The 15977-nt window shown below is 41.8% G+C and overlaps 1 protein-coding gene across 1 annotated transcript in view; it reads left to right on the top strand.

Annotated features, from left to right (window-relative positions):
- Positions 1 to 15583, top strand: part of BAG3 (BCL2-associated athanogene 3) — a 19128-nt gene extending 3545 nt beyond the window's left edge. Inside the window, exons 3-5 of the mRNA XM_009326032.1 lie at positions 9761 to 10117; positions 12236 to 12616; positions 14260 to 15583. Of these exons, the coding sequence (XP_009324307.1) occupies positions 9761 to 10117; positions 12236 to 12616; positions 14260 to 15033 (1512 nt within the window). The 3' untranslated portion in view covers positions 15034 to 15583. The remainder of the gene's footprint in view (positions 1 to 9760; positions 10118 to 12235; positions 12617 to 14259) is intronic.
- Positions 15584 to 15977: the final 394 nt, after the last annotated feature.

Here is a 15977-nt window from a genome sequence, read left to right as displayed (position 1 = left end):
AGGAATGTGTGTATGCTTTGGGATCATTCACTGGGAGAGAGAGAAACGCTTGATTTTGGGGAGTTCCAGTCTAATAATGTTGCTCAAACAAAAAACCCGCCAGTTTATGGTGATGGAAGTTGCGAGTAACTGTGATCTGATACAGCCATTTGTCAGAGCCTTGAGTTAAGAATATCTGCTGGAATTAATGGACAGCTTCTGAAATTGTTTGTTAAGTACCAGTGCATTTCACAAGAACAAGTACTATTTAGCAAAAGAGTCTCAGAATCAGACCCAATGAAAGTATTTCTTTTCCTAAATAATACTTTCTTAGCTAGACAAAGCCAAAGAAGACAGGTCACCCACTGATGCTGAATTTCAAATCCAACAGTGATTTTTGAATGCATTAGACTTTTTTTTTTAAAACCTAAACAGGTAGGAAGGACAAAATCACAGGTGTAGGCAGAAAGAGAGGCTAGATATGAACAGCTTTCTGATTTCCCTCATTCTTAGTCTAGCTCAAATGAGAACTTGGGGCTCACTTTTAGAAGTGGTACGAGAATTGCAAAAGCTGACTGCATGTGTCAGGCTTAGTGCATCTTTTCAAGGATAATTATGCAAAGACCAAACCTGCGCTGACTGCTGCCTTGCTTTCATTGAAATCGGCCAGTGGAACTAGCCATTTTGTTGATCGCAATTAGCAGTTTTGTTGATGGTCTTTAAGCAACCCTTACACTATATGTATCAATATTTTCTCCCTGAGTATTTGTTCCCTTTCTGAAGAGACTTCAGCAACGAACTGAGGTTTTACACTGTAAGTGGACAATGAACGGAGCACAGGTCTAAAGCTAACTGAGCCTTTTTAGCTAAGTAATACAGCTGAGACAGTATTAGTAATGAAGTCCCATTTTTCCTAAGTGGTTGATCTTGGTCTTCTCACTTACTCTAGACTTGACGTCAGTGTAACTGTGCTGACTGCAGTAAACCGTACCAGATATATAATCAGGTAAAGGGAGAAATGGCTCTTCTAAAACTTTAACCCATGACAGAGCCATTTTAAATCAACAGAACCAGACCTTGATTTTGCATTTAACTATGTATTTTAGATGTGTTCATCAATTCAGATGGCTCTCTGTTACTGTCTCATTCAGTCTGGCCTTTTTTTACCCACATGAAGGATGGGTGTCTTTCCTCTGTGTGTTTAGCTCTGTCACGTGAATGAAATCATTGCAGTATAAGGCTGGACTAGGGAGACTTCCCTGAGAAAGAACAGAAAATCTCTTACTGTACTCCAGTGAGAAATAAGCCATGACTTTGCAAATGACTGAAAATCATTTATTAACAAAACCTCTTGGCAGACTAATGATTTTCTTCTAAGTGTCTAATTAGTTAATAGTAAGACATTCAAAGAAAAAGGTACAATCAATATAATGAAGCGTGTATATGCATACTTTTACTAAAAAGTGTTTACTAGCAATGCCGCTATTCTTCCTATCTTTTCTTTGGTAGAATTATCGATTTCCTATGATTATCTGTTGTTGGTATTTTCTGTGTTAACTTACGCCATCACAGCTCAGCATACTTTCTGCAAGATTGTCTTATAATGTTAAATTGTTTACTTGGTATTCCCCAAAGTGTTGATAAAAATAGATTATGTTTAAAGAAGAAAACAGAAACAAGGCTTGTATAAGTTAGTTATTGATGCCTCTTCCATATGTTGTTTCTGCATGCAGTAGACCCAATGGGAAATACTGCAACTAAAAATAGGCCAAAGGAATTGACTGTGCTGAGCTTCACTGAACTAATACGATGATGATCGATAGCTCACTAATGCCTTAGGTTTGAGATAAAAGCTGTACCAGCCAGCCACAAAGTCTGGGAGTCATAAAAGTGATATATTTATTAGTTGCAACAATAACTGCACAGGCCTAAACAAAGGAAGAAGAAGCCATCTTACCCTCTTACTGATGGCTTCGTTGGTATTTGGGGAACAACTAACTATACCTAAGCTTCCATCCTCACCCTTCCTGTTACTCAATGACTGTTGCATCTCTTTTCTCTCTGCTTCCTCAAATAAGTCTTAAGTCACTCGATTCCCATCTCTTTAGCAGTGAACTTATTTTTGAGCACTGACTTCTCACATTGGAGTTGACTGAAAAATTCTTGGTAGACCAAATTAGAAATTGCATTGAAATTTCGATACAGCCTCTCTGAAACTCGGTGTCTTTTGCAGTGGTTCACATCAGTGGAAGGGAATGTAAGACTAGGTAACAACTGAGGTCTCTTTTACCTGCAGTGTTTTTACATTACTTACGCTCATGTGCATTCTGTCACAGTCAGGTGTACAGTTCATCCGTCCCTTAATAAATTCATTACTGGATTATAAAGGTACTATATATAAAATGCATACTACGTAGGAACTGCAAAATTATCAGTAGGGGATTTTTGGAGGGTTGTGTGCTGGCTTTGTTCAAGTTCCCTGAAGCTGCTTTGTGTAGTTATTTAAAGCCCCCTTTGATAGAAGATGGTAAGCAGGGAGTTAATTTATGGAGATACCAGTTAATCTGAAAACAAGGAGTGGATCAAATCTGAAATAAGAGAAAGAACACAAAGAAATGATACTAGAAATAATGTGGCAGTGTCTGGGCAGTCATGCAAGAGGAAAAGCAAGGAAGGTCTTGCATGGTTCTGTGTAACTCTCGACACAGCGTACCTCTTCTCTAAAGGAGAAAGGAAGAATACTTGTGCCAGGTAGCAGCATTCTTGCCTAGGAATCATATTTTTAACACCTATAACCTCTACACAGGCAAGACTTTTCCATAACCACACGGCAAAAATAGAATTGTTCCCACTTGAACCATGATAAGGCAGGTAACAATCCAATACGCTTTGGGGTATATAGACAGTATCGCTCTCTAGGTAAGCTCTGTCTCCACCTTCTTCTGTGGCAGCTACGTCCTCTCTTCATGCCAAGTTACATATAAATATAAAATAGAAAAAATGGCTTGTTCACACAAATTACATTACATAATTATAGACGAAAAATGCTGTATCTTCAAATACGTTGCAGAAGCTGTTGGTTTAATTCTTTTTTTTTCCTCCTTGGTTTTACAGACAGGAAAATGAGACATGGGGTGGTGAAGCGACTTGTCTAACATCACCCAGTAGGTCAGGTAGCACGAAAGTACGTTTTTATGGCTGATGGCAAAGCCTTAAAATTGATAAGTAGGGTGCAGTGTAGGAAAACTGCTGGTTAAGGAAGTGAAGTCAGAAAACTGCTGCGTGCAAAACGAAATTTAGATGAAAATGTAGACCCTGACTATAACCTGTGAAATTCACAGCCGACTCTTCAATTGTTAGCTACTTACTCTCCTTTTTTTATGGGGCACTGTTCTGCTAATTCTTGAGGCTTGTGCTTTCTTCTGTGTTACAAATTTCTAGCTCACAGCTAAGAGCAGGAGGGCAACAGGTTGACCACCTGCTTCTTAGGTAAGCAGGCAGTGAACAGAAATAACTGAATAAAGTGTGTCATTCTCATCACCCTTGACAAGGATATTTCTGTTAGCGCTCTAAAGGGCTTTTCTTTAACCCTGTCCATTAAAGCTGGCAGGATGGGTGGTGATACCAGCTCCCTCCTAAGAGCGCTCTGCTCTTCGTAGCAGTCGTTGCTTCTTTCTCTGAACATGTTCAGTTTGGCCCATCGGATGCCTTCTGTGCATGGGCCAACTTCCACTCATGGGCATAAAGGGCAAGTGTTGTCATATCTGTGCCAAAGCATTTTAGCCTAAGAAAGAATCATCTTAGTGATCAAAAAAGAACAGTTTTAGTTCCTGAAACAAGATTGGTCTGCAAGATAGCCAACATATTTGCTTCAATAAGGCGCTCTGTTCTGGAAAGCTTACGATTAGTTTTCTCCTTCAACTTTTAATAGTATTTATTTCTAATGACATCATTGCACTTCATCAGTTAGAACATACGTTAATGTAATACTTGTATAATACAACATGCTAATTACAAGAGAGAACAAAAGACCTGTTTGCCTACACATGTGTATGTTAGAAAATAATTTTTTAACAAGTAAAACATCAAAAGCAGCTTGGCGTATAAATGGGTTACATGATGTGACCGACACCAAGTTCTACTGAGACAGCTCATGCGACTAAGCTTATTCATGGTTTCCTTCAGTCATTAGCTAATGATACCTTGCTCAAATGCCTATGTGCTCAGTGTATATATTTAAGCACAAATTGTGAGTAAAAGAGTGAGAATGTAAAAATCTTCAGTGGCTGAAGCACGGCAGTAGGGAGTTAGGGGTGAGCTCTGAGAGCAAATCACTCTCCACCTTCCCACTTGCATAGTTCTCTGGGAAGTATTAATGAAACGTACTTTATGGTAATGTTGTACTATTAATATGCTTAAACACAAAACATTGTTGAGAAACTTTTTAGTGCTTTAGTCAAGTTACAAGGAATACTTGGATATGCTGATTTCTGTCAGTAGCAAAGCTAGTGTAGTAGTTCTGATTTGTCTAGTTAGTGAACAGAGAAGAAAAAAAAGGTCTGGCCAGAAGTAAAATAAAAGCAGGTATGGAATCCAATCCTAATGGTGAAAGGTTTGCATTTCCATGACATTTTTTTTTTTTTATAAATAGAATTGGTACATCATTCTTAGATTTTACTATTAGATGCTACTGGCTTTTTTGGTTATTCATGGCAATTTCTGATTAAAAAATGGATTTGAGTATATGTGCAAAGAAAACTTAATTGTTGTATTTCAGTCAGTTATATTGTTGTATTCTGTTGTGAAAGAATAGAATCATACTACTCCCTTCTTCCTAAATATATAGGATCCAGGCTTAAAATAATGGGAATTGTGCTCTCAAGTCAGATTTTGTCAGATACTAGCGTTTTCTCAGTCATTTGAGCAACCAGAATACTTTTATTTACATGATACTCTTTACAGCAGCAGCGTAAATGTTCAGAACCATACTGAAGTCAGTAGACCTGTTTGCATACAGAAAGAGATATTTCATCTCTTGGTAATGTTTGTAAAATTTGTATTCCTATGCTAGATAATATTTACAAAACAAGTACAATTTAAATATTTGCGCTGCTGCTCTGCAAGAGCTACAGAGGTGCTACATTTACATACATGCTTTAGAGAACTGAATTTACTGTACTACAAATAATATCAGTACAGGTCAAGAAAAATGCAAGGGTGTGATGGCAGCAAAACTTGCTTTTTAACTTCTTTTTCTGTAGACCATTTAGTATGAGAGGAATGAAAAATGTATTATGCAAGCAGTCTCGAAAGGAAGATTCCAAGTTCGATACAACTATTCAAGTCATCTAGCATGCATACAGAATATTTTGACAAATTTCATTCTATTGGTACAGCCATCTGGATGACTTCAGTGGCAATTTGCTAGCATCAGCAGTGACTGAATTTGCAGGTTTCTGTGTTTCAGTCTGGAATAACACTTGAGCAGTCACTGGGGCACATCAGGAGATACGCCATTATCCACTCCGGATAGATGGTATAGCTGTAGTGGGAGTTTTGTTGCAAAGTTACGTTTTTCGCTTGCTGTCACTCTTTTCATTCCAGCGGCACAGTGTCAGAACTCACTTAAAATCTGAGCAAGTTTGAGGATTTTAGTGTCACTCCTGACTGTGCCCTTCCCATGGGAAGCCAAGAGTAGGATATGGGGGTATGAAGAGTTTTTTCCAGTTGCACAACTTGTGCTGGCTGCACCTTTATTTATCATGGTGATGGCCTCACAACAGAAACGCATGTCCTCGTCCCGAGAGGTGGGAGCGCTGTCATTCCTCCTGAGCAGATCTCCCAGCACAGCTCGGCTGTCCCACTTGCAGCTTGTTCAAAACACAGCGATGCTTTTTCTCTCTGGCGTTTGACTGGCGATGATGACTCCGTTATACTTGCTCGGCACCTCCTGAAATGGTGGATCTGGTCTGAGTTCCTGGTGGTGTTTCAGGCTACCTGAAATGTAGGCTGGGACTGTTGTCAAAGTTTCTGAGCTGCTTGAGGGAGTTTTTAACGTTTTTGTGCTCCGTCCTTTTTGGGGATTATGTCTCTTAAATGTAAAATAACCATGTGATCACAGCCAGGATTCTTGCAGTGCTGATTGTCAGTCCTGCTACTTATGGGAAGATTTGTCGATATTCTGTTGCTTATAATTACTCTCAATTTTATTGTCAAAGAACTTCTTGTTTCCTTGGATGAGGGCAGGAGAAATTTACCTCAGTTTTTTTAATGCAGAAATCTGAGTTGGGTTCCTGTTTTTTATACTTAAACTGGGAAGAATGATGGGCTAATCTTGTCATTCATTTATTGGTCATACCTCTTTGTGCAGATTTGTGTTAAATGTGAGCTCTGGGCTTTTTCAGATAACATGTTTGTTAATATAACGAGCAAGAACTGCATTTGATAGGAGGCAAATAAAAACAAAAACTGGCCATTTTTGGTCTCCTGGCTGGTTGTCCTGTGAAACAGAAATTAAAGCATTCAGAGGGAATCCATAAATCTCTTCTCTGTAGCGTTGCAACGAGAGTTTTCCAGAGCTCAATTCTGTTCCTCCCCCTTGCCGCAGTGTCCCCAGGCACACCTGAGCTTCTCCTGAAGGCTCCCAGAACCTGTTTGTCCAGGCTGGAAACATAGGCTCCCTTGCACAAAACAGAACTGCTTTGGCCAAAAGCCTGACTATGAGGGTACTGGGATCCGTGTGCGCTTGCTGTTGTTCTGGATCCTCACTAAAAATGAGCCTGAACCACTTGCAGCCGTCTACCTGACCCCAAGGCCTCTTTAGTCTTTGGTCATGGTGTTGCAGTGTCGTGCCTCCATGCAGGGTGCCTCAAAGCACACAGATAGTGTATGTTCCTGGACATATGAAATGGTGGGGAGAAAGGGAACAGGAAAGAAGAAGGAATGTTGAGGATGTGGTGATACAAACTGGCTAACATAAGAAACCATTCAGAGGCTTAAATATTGATTAAGTGTTGAAGAGAACAATGTGGATCAGGAAGAGCAGTTGTGATGAGAGCACCTTTCCTAAATCTGTGATCTGTCTGCCTCAGAGCTACTGACAGTGGGGGGAAAAAAGGGATGCTGCATTTGTTCCTTTACTGAGGACTGCTCCAATATGACTGCACTGTTAAGAGACACACACACAAAAAGTCCTCTGTGGTTAGCAGACCTGGCTACAGGGAAGACAAAAAGCCCGGAGCAAAGGACCAACTTGAAATGCTAACTTTCCACAGGAGCAGCACAAGTTGTCTGAAGCTGTAAGAATAAATGTTTATGCTGTGGCTCTTAAAGAGGGGCCAGTGTTTCCATTAAAAAAAAAAAAGTATTAAACTTGCCAAAAGTTTCACTTCAGATAGAAACTGAATAGTTTGAAAAAGCATTGTAACCTGACTTTTCTTTGGTTTTGGGCTGCTTCTTTTGTATTTCTTACCAGGGCTTAAGTTGCAGAGGCAGATTTCTCAGGTTGCTAAGATGGTTCAAAACAAGGGCAGCCTCAAGGGTATGAAAATGAAGACAAGGGAGGGGAAGCCTGTGGTCAGACTCCTAGGAGGGGGTTCATGGAGGGTGGGAGGAGTGGGACACTGTCCGTGGTGAAGCCTTGGCAAGGACTTATCATTGTGGATTACTCTGGGAGACTGAAGGGCTTATCCCCAAATGGAGCAGTTCAAAACATTGCAGACCCTTAAAATGCCAAGAGAGAGGAGCTGGCAACTAATCCCTTAGGGCAGATTTGTTGTACACGCAGGTGGAGTGGAGCAAGTGTGGCCGAGGGCCTTCTCATGTCAGGGCATCTGTAGGTGCTGCTGGCCCACCCAGCTCCTAAACCCTTCCCAGCACCGACACTTGTGACGGGGAGTCTGACGAGGCTGGAAGTGAGTGAATCTCCTTTTTATAGCCGTGGGAGCCATGCCTGTAGGTGGGGTGGCTGGCTGTGAACTCTCAGGTTACACCCGCAGCCTGCTGCCTGCTTACTCCGTCAGGGAGACTGTGCCGAGCAGCTGGTGCGCACTGGGTGCAGAATGCATCGAGTCAGTGCGGAGCAGCAAGGTGCTTCTTCCGACTGTCGAATCATCAGTGTTCCTCCCTGCTCAGCAGCCTGCTCGGCTCTGCTCGCCCGGCAGACATTTGGCTCTGACGTGGCCTTGTTACTAGCTGAGTGCACCTCAAATTCGTTTTCCGGCAAACGCAGTTTGCTGACGTTAACTGCGTGTCCCTCCAGATCCCAGGAGAGATGGCTGCCGGGAATGCTGCGGATTCAGGGTTATGCAGGTAGAAGGTGAACTGGCAAATGCTTGTTGGTCCTCGGGGTCCTGAAGCCCCTAGACAGCCTGTGTTCAGCAGAGGAATGTGGTTTCCTGGTAGGGTGAATTTAAAATGACTCATCTATCGGCAGTGGATCCCGGTGCAGACCTTGGCATGAGATCATCCTTGTTCTGCAACTGGAAAAGCCAACTTCAAATTACTTCTCTGTGCGAACTTTCTAGGCCTGGCTCTGCTCTATGCCTCTTTCAGAATTTTTCCTTTGTTTGTGGAGGGTTTTTTTTAAATCAGTAAAAGGAAATGCAACATCAGGGCTCTGACTTTGAACTTGTTCCTTTCAGTACTTGTTTATCTTTATTTTATTAGCTTACCTAAATAAAAGCCTTTATTCCCTGCAGTTTCATTGCTTACAGGAATTCTCAGAAATTACTTTTTAAGGGGATACTGTCATATAGGAAGAACACTCAAAATCTGGTTGGTAAAATAGTTAACTTCTTAATGAATTAGTATATTAATGTGTACAGAAGCGACATTAAATATTTTTGCAGCTTAAACACCTCTTTAAAAATAGGGTTTCCAACACTTGCACCATATGTCCCCTTATTAAATTCTCCTCTTACTGAATAATGACATTACCCTCTGAATGACAGAGGTGCTTGTTATATGATCTGTCTTAGAGATACATCTGGAACTTGGCCCTCGCGGGGCCTCAAAATAGAATGACCGATGCAGGAAGAGCTTACTAGAGGACTTGTGAGGGCTCTTAGTACAAACCACTTCCACCCTTGCCAGAGCTTTGACATTGTCCAGTGAGCATACTCAGACAATGCTGGGATTTATTTTTTCTTGCTTTTCAGCGTTTTCCTCTTCGTTACGCTATCCTGTCTTCCCTTCTCCCCTCCTTCGGTATTTACTGAAATGGATCCTCCCGTAGCTGAAAGTGAATGTATCCTTCAGTATGCAGCATTAGTAACTCTTTAGATAGCCAGTGGGAAGAACACCACCAGCAAACATTGCACTTCTGATGGGATTAGGCTTCCTTGAAAGTTTCTTGTCAGATGTTATCTACAGCACTGGGTGGGTTCCGAGAGGTGCTAAGGAAATGTGTCTGCTCCCACAGGCACTTGTTTGGAGGAGCTCTGCCTGAAGGGGGTGGGCTGGTGGCTAAATGCAAGTAATGTATGCTAAGTAAGAAATCCTGTTGTAATTAGGCAGGTATTTTAAAGGCTAAGTTGGTATTTACGAGAAGTGGGTTTGAAAGACTCGTACATAAGCAGATTGTTTAGCTTACTTTCTTCTCTTGCCTGCAGATCTGGAGTGTTAGCACCTGCCGTTAGCTGCCCTGCACAGACCCAAGAGGGTCTGACTTCTCATACGCAGCTGATAATGCTTTTAGGACAGACCTTTAGGGCAGCTCTTTCTCACCAGGTGTATTGAGCTGAGCTACAGCAAGCACTATGTGATGTTCTTTAACTTCTAGGAAGGCCAGTCGTCAGCAAATGGTCCATCTCGTGATAGCCCCAAGCAGCCACCAGCAAGAGAAGGAAACATGGGATACCCCAAGCTCCGGGCTGGCTATATCCCTATTCCCGTGATCCACGAGGGCATCGATGGCAGACAGCAGCACCCGTGCTTTTCTGCTCCGCAGCCTGGTGGGCAGCGATACAAGACAGAAGCTGTGCCTACCACGGTGCAGGCACAGCCACCTCTAAGGGGGGCCTATGCCGGCCCTGAGTCCCCTCCAAGGGGACCAACAGAGGCTTCTCAGACAGATAAACAATGTGGACAGACAACGGCAGCTGCAGCAGCCCAAGCACCGGCCACACATGGACCTGAGGTAACTTGTCAGTATTGCTGGGGTGTGTTTGCATTGGTCTTTGCAACATTTATGACCTGAATGTCACACGGGTAGTTTATCCTTCAGAAGGCCAAACTTGCCGCAGGATTACATTTTCCCAATACTTCCAGAGTATTAAAATGCAAAAGTGCACAGTCATGGCAGCATAAATATGTAAGGTTTTTCTAGCATCGCCCGCTTTCGTTCTGGAATGATTCTGCAGAAACAAATGCATGTAAATGGCTTCTGCAAGAAGGGAGCCTCTGAGCTGTGCAGGTCCTGCAGCAGGGGAGGGTTGTTCTAGGGTTTATACTGGTTCCCCCACAAGCAGAGGATACAGGCAAGCCTCTTGTGTTCTGCACCATGAGTCAAGAAACTGAAGAGAACAAAGTAGGAGAGAAAAAAATAAAGTGGCCGGTTAGCTAACAACCCAGGCCATTTTAGAAGTCCTGCTGTGATCTTTGCTTTCCAATTTAATACTTCAATTGTATTGAAGTGTATAGATTTACATATATACAGCTTTTAAAATGAATTGTAAAGTATTTTTGTCATTCAATAGCATGTTAAAATACTTTAAAACTATGAACTTCTTTAAAAAAAAAAAGTCACCCTGCTTGCTTTGCGTTTCAGAAGGTAGGATTTTGGTTTGCCTGTTCTCTCTAGAGAATTAACAGAATTGGTATTCTTGTGATATATGGAAATACCAACCTCATTTTTATTCAAAGTAAGATCAGCAGGATATTTCACCAAGATAAAAATATATCATCAGGTCTGTAATTCAGCAGTGGTGGCTCTGAAACCTGTTTGGAATCTGAACAGTGTAATTAAAATTCTGTTAGCAGGTTTCTCAGCTGACTTGATTAACAATGCCTTGTCCGTGCAGTGCCAGGACAAGAGGCTCAGCTTTTCCTTCTCCCAACACTGTACAGTTGGGAATACACTTTATCTTGTATGCAGAGTGGCTTCAGGAACACATCTGCTGTGCCTCTTACTGAAGTCCTCCAAGGTAACTACTGAGGACCTCAGAACTTGCTCTTACAAACTTAGGCAGCACAGTGTGGGTATCAACTGACCAGAGCCTGTGACTGTGCCTTTAAACCCCATGTTGACAAGGCCACCAGTAGTGGCAGTGATAGGTACCATAATACAAACCAGCATTTATTTATTAATTTATTTAAGGTTGCTGTTTCACGGGCAGCTGAGCTGAGCAGTTCATCAGCACCAAAAGTGGGGTCTTGTTCCCCTTCTCCTGCCTTGCTTGCCCTTCTCTTGCCTCTGGCTGTGTTGTCCTGCTCCAGTCTGACCTGGACTTTCACTGAGCTGTGTGACAAACCCATCAGGAAATAATTTTTTTCCTCTTACTTAATGAGTGAAACTGGTCAGAGAATAGCCTAACAACTGCTGGAGTTGGTGCAAAGTAGGTGAGGTGATGGATTGGCATAGCAGGAGAAGGAAGGGAGCGGTGAGCAAATAAGCTGCCCTTCCCCAGACTGCAGCCCCACAACCTGGAACACGCTGGGAATGGGATTCTGCAGCAAGCCCAGTGCTCGCTCCTGCTAACAGCAGCTCTAAGCTAGTGCAGCTCTCACTGCTGGTGCCAAGGGGCTAAGGTGTTGGAAGGTCTTAGGTGGGGAAAAGGGGGCATTAGCCATATGTGCATTGCCATAGCCTGCTACCGAATTACATGCTTTAAAAAAAAAAAACAAAATCTGTTAAGTGTGACCAGGATCAGAAGTCTAAATGTTGTGTGCCTCTGTTAGGGGTTTGTTTTTGTCTCCAGCGTATAATTTGTTTGCTTAACTTTAGTTTGCCTCAAATTTAACAGGTTTAGACAGGAACAGCCATGCAAAAGCAGCAAACATTCTGACTGAGCATCCACTCCCTGCTCATTTGAGGGCTGGGAATGCTGTAGCTCAGGTTTCTACCTGTTACAATGATGCTGTCTCAACTTACGTGGTTTGTCTAGTGAGGCCCTTGGCCAAAAACCCAAGGAAATGGATCCTTTGCATGCCGGAACACAAATTCAGTTTCTATGACCATCCTCTCCTTTTCTCTTTGGAAATGAAAAGTGAGCACAAAACGGTTAAAATTTAATAATGGATTTTGTTTTCATGGCAGCCTCAATCTCCTGGAGCTTCTGATTCTCCAACGGTTTCCCCTCAGTCCTCTGGCAGACCCAACGCAGGAAGCCATCAGCTTCCTCGCGGTTATATTCCAATTCCTGTGATCCACGAAAATATCCAACGGCAACCAACGCAAGCCTACCATCAGGCACAGAAGACACACTACCCTGCCCAGCAGAGTGAATACCAAGCCCACCAACCAGTGTTTCACAAAATTCAACCAGATGAGAGGGAGCCTAAGACAACGCGAGCGCAGTCTCCGTTCAGAGTGTCTCAGAGAGGCTCATCAAGCCGCGAAAGTTCACCGGCCAGAGTTACCACCCAGATACAGCCCCCAGTTCCCATCAGAGTGCAGGCAGTTGTAGACAGACCCCAGGTATGTAGAATGGGGAAGGGAATTACCTGCCAGGTATTTTGTTCAGTGTGGCTAGAGCTGAAAAATTGGCTCAGCCAGTCTCCATTTCTGTATTTAAACAAATTGGGAGATACTGAGATAATATACTAGCAGCAAGCTGCCTTTCCACTTACCAGGGTTGTGGAGTCTTTGGATCACTGAAACATGATTTAACACACAATTTGATTTTCCTCTCGTCAGAGTCTAATTTGGTGTAATTACACTGAGGTCACTGATGTTGTGTTATGTTTGTGAGAAGCAAATCAGGTCCATGGGATTTGTGGCATCTATGTAAATACACCTCACTGATGTCTCAGAACCATTTGGGATAGCATCAGATGCACAAAGTAATTTTAGTTACAAAGAAAGAGGATCAGCAAAATCTAGTCTTAGAGCTTTTTGTTCTTCCTACATGAAGCATGCTCTTGCTCATAGAACATGTTGCTCATTGAACATCTTTTCCATGTAAAAATTCTTACTAAAACTACAGTTAAAGACTACTGGGAATTTGATGAGTGTGAATGTGTGGAAGGGGGTATGTATAAAAACAAGCCTTGATTTCCTCTCTGGAGAGATTTCACATTGAAAATGACAGGACCAGAATTAGGTTAATATTTTTGAAAACCCAGGTGCTAGGACAAAACAATGAAGACTTCAGATCTAATGGCATTATTCTAGGTTATAATGCTAACTTATTTTTACAGGTGAGAATTTGAGCTCCCAAATCAAATTTTATGTTTAATGGGTAAAGCAGTAACAGATTGTCAGTGCAGGCTGACAATTATTTGGTTTAAATATAAATATAGGTATTTTATTTCAGCCATCTAAATCCATGAGAGCTGGATCTAGTACCTTTCCAAAATCACTGTATATGTGCACAAATAAGTGAAGGGGGTGGCAGGGGAAGGAAAATGCAGATCTCACGAATTCCAGTTTTCTGCTAAGATTTCAAAACTAATCTCAATTTCAAGAAATTTCTGATTTGATGACTGTTAGATCTCTAGTAATCCCAGGGATTGTCTCTAATTGCTACAGTGTAGTGAGATTGACATAGTAACCTCTGCATGTAAATACCCTGAAGATAAAATCAGTAAAAATAAGCACTAGCAAAAAAAGGAATGTCCTGAAAACAGGAATGGGATGAGAATAGCCCAAACTGTGATTAAAACTCAGCAAAGTAGTTAGCTTTTCAAGAAACACCAGCTCTCAGTTAGTGACACGCTGAGGATGAAATCTTGACCGCGCTGCAGTGAGCCGCAACAAATCTTACTGACTTAAGTCAGGTGAGGGCTTTGCTCTAAGGTCCTATCTCATAAAACAGCTCGTAGGACTGATTTCAGTGAGCATGGGCAGGATTTGGTGGGTTGAAGTTTAATGTCTTTGGGAGCTGATTGGTGCTTGTAATCTGCAATAGCTTGAGAACAATAACTGAACTCTTCAGCACAGTGCTTTTTTCTATTTTAAAACAGTAAAATTCAGCAATGCACAGGAAAGCATCATCTGGCGTGTGCAAAAAATTGCACTTCTAGAAGTACAGAAAATTGGATGTTAGGTTACTTGTTCTTTAGAAGGAAATACGAAACATTGTTCATTGTATCTCAACAAAAACTTGCCTTGCTCACCAGGTTTCTCAGCAACAAGTCCCACGTCAAGAGCCACCAAGACCATCCCCACCGCCTGAAATCAAACCTGAGAACAAGGCAGTCCCACCACCTGAAACTGAGGCGCCTTCAGCATATATCCCAATTCAGGTCACCCACCAAGAACCGGATTCTAAACTACCACCCCAGAAGCCTCCAGCCATGGCAGAGAAAGCTGATAAAAAGGTTCCCTGCCCAGCTAAAATTGTTCCCCCACAGGAAAGGCCTCCTCCTGAAGAAGTGGCGACACCGAAGACAATGGAAACGGGAGAACCTCAAAAGCATCCTGGTGTTTTGAAAGTGGAGGCAATTCTGGAGAAAGTACAAATACTTGAGCAGGCAGTCAACTCCTTTGAAGGCAAGAAAACTGACAAAAAATACTTGATGATTGAAGAGTATTTGACCAAAGAGTTGCTAGCCCTAGACTCAGTGGACCCTGAGGGTCGCGCGGATGTGCGCCAGGCCAGGAGAGATGGTGTAAGGAAGGTCCAGAACATTTTGGAAAGACTTGAACAGAAAGCAGAAGATGTCCCAGAACCAGTTCAAGTTGATGGACTTCAGCCAAATTTGCCAGAGCCTAAGCCACCACAGGAAATCATGGAGATTGAACCTGTGGTAGTCAAGAGCAAGGGAGATAGCAGTAATAAAGATGCTGAAGAGGAAACCAAAATGGAAAGACATCAGCCTGAAACTAAGGAAGAAGTGTTTACCAATCTTGCCACCACGACAAACACATCTAATAATCCAACGGAACCGTAGCCCCATGCTGAAATTAAAATCTCTCAGACTTTATAACTTAAAGTGTGTTTAAGTGAATTTTAAGTTGCATGCATTTCCAGAGCTCTTTTCAACTGGTTTTTAATCAACATAGCAGCTTGGGACACAGTAAACACTTTGTGGGGGAAGGAGGGAGTTAGAAAGAAAGTAATGCATTTATCCTTTATTCTTACACTATGTAAAAGACATGTTTCAAAAATAAACCCTGTACATTAATTACTTTTAGATCAGCTGAGTGGAAAAAAAAACACAAACCAACCAACTACTTCAGGGTTAATATTGATGCATGTTGTTTAGGGTGTATTCTTTTGCAGGTGATTTTTGTAAAATCAGTGGCCTGCATTGTCAGAATACCAGTCCTTCTGTAAGTGTAGCCACTCTTAACAGTAATGTTTTTATTTTTAATGTTCACAGTTGGGCACTTTAAGTAATGATGGATGGAAAGTGTGTAAGAAACTGTAGGGATATTTATATGTGTGCAGGACTTCAATGCTATATTTTAAGAGGGAAATAAAATAATATAGAAGCCTAATTCAGTCTTGTGATTTTATAAGCTGGAAATGTAAGGGCTGTAATCAGTTTCAAATACATTCTTCTATAAACATAGAGGTTTCTTTTAGTACACCATTGTAGTTGAAGTCTGACAGCTGCTTTGTCATCAAGACCAAAATGTGCCTTTCTCCATTCACTTGCTCCCTTTTAATGTCATTGCTGTAGCACATATGTGGATTGAGGAAGGAATTTGGCTTAGTATTTCCTTTTTCTTTTTTTCTCCCTCTGCTCTGTGAGTCACCATTTAACAGAAATGTTTATAACATTAAGAAATCCATATCTACTGCTGTTGTCTTACAGAAATTTACAGCATCTTAAGTTGTTCTGCAAAGTCATTAGCCTTTTATTAACAACTACTTCCGAATTTCCAGCCA

The sequence above is a fragment of the Pygoscelis adeliae genome, unplaced genomic scaffold (assembly GCF_000699105.1).
Source record: "Pygoscelis adeliae isolate BGI_AS28 unplaced genomic scaffold, ASM69910v1 Scaffold4, whole genome shotgun sequence".
NCBI lineage: Eukaryota > Metazoa > Chordata > Aves > Sphenisciformes > Spheniscidae > Pygoscelis > Pygoscelis adeliae.
The sequence above is the reverse complement of the archived record's forward strand: the minus strand, read 5'-3'. Positions and strand labels throughout refer to the sequence as shown.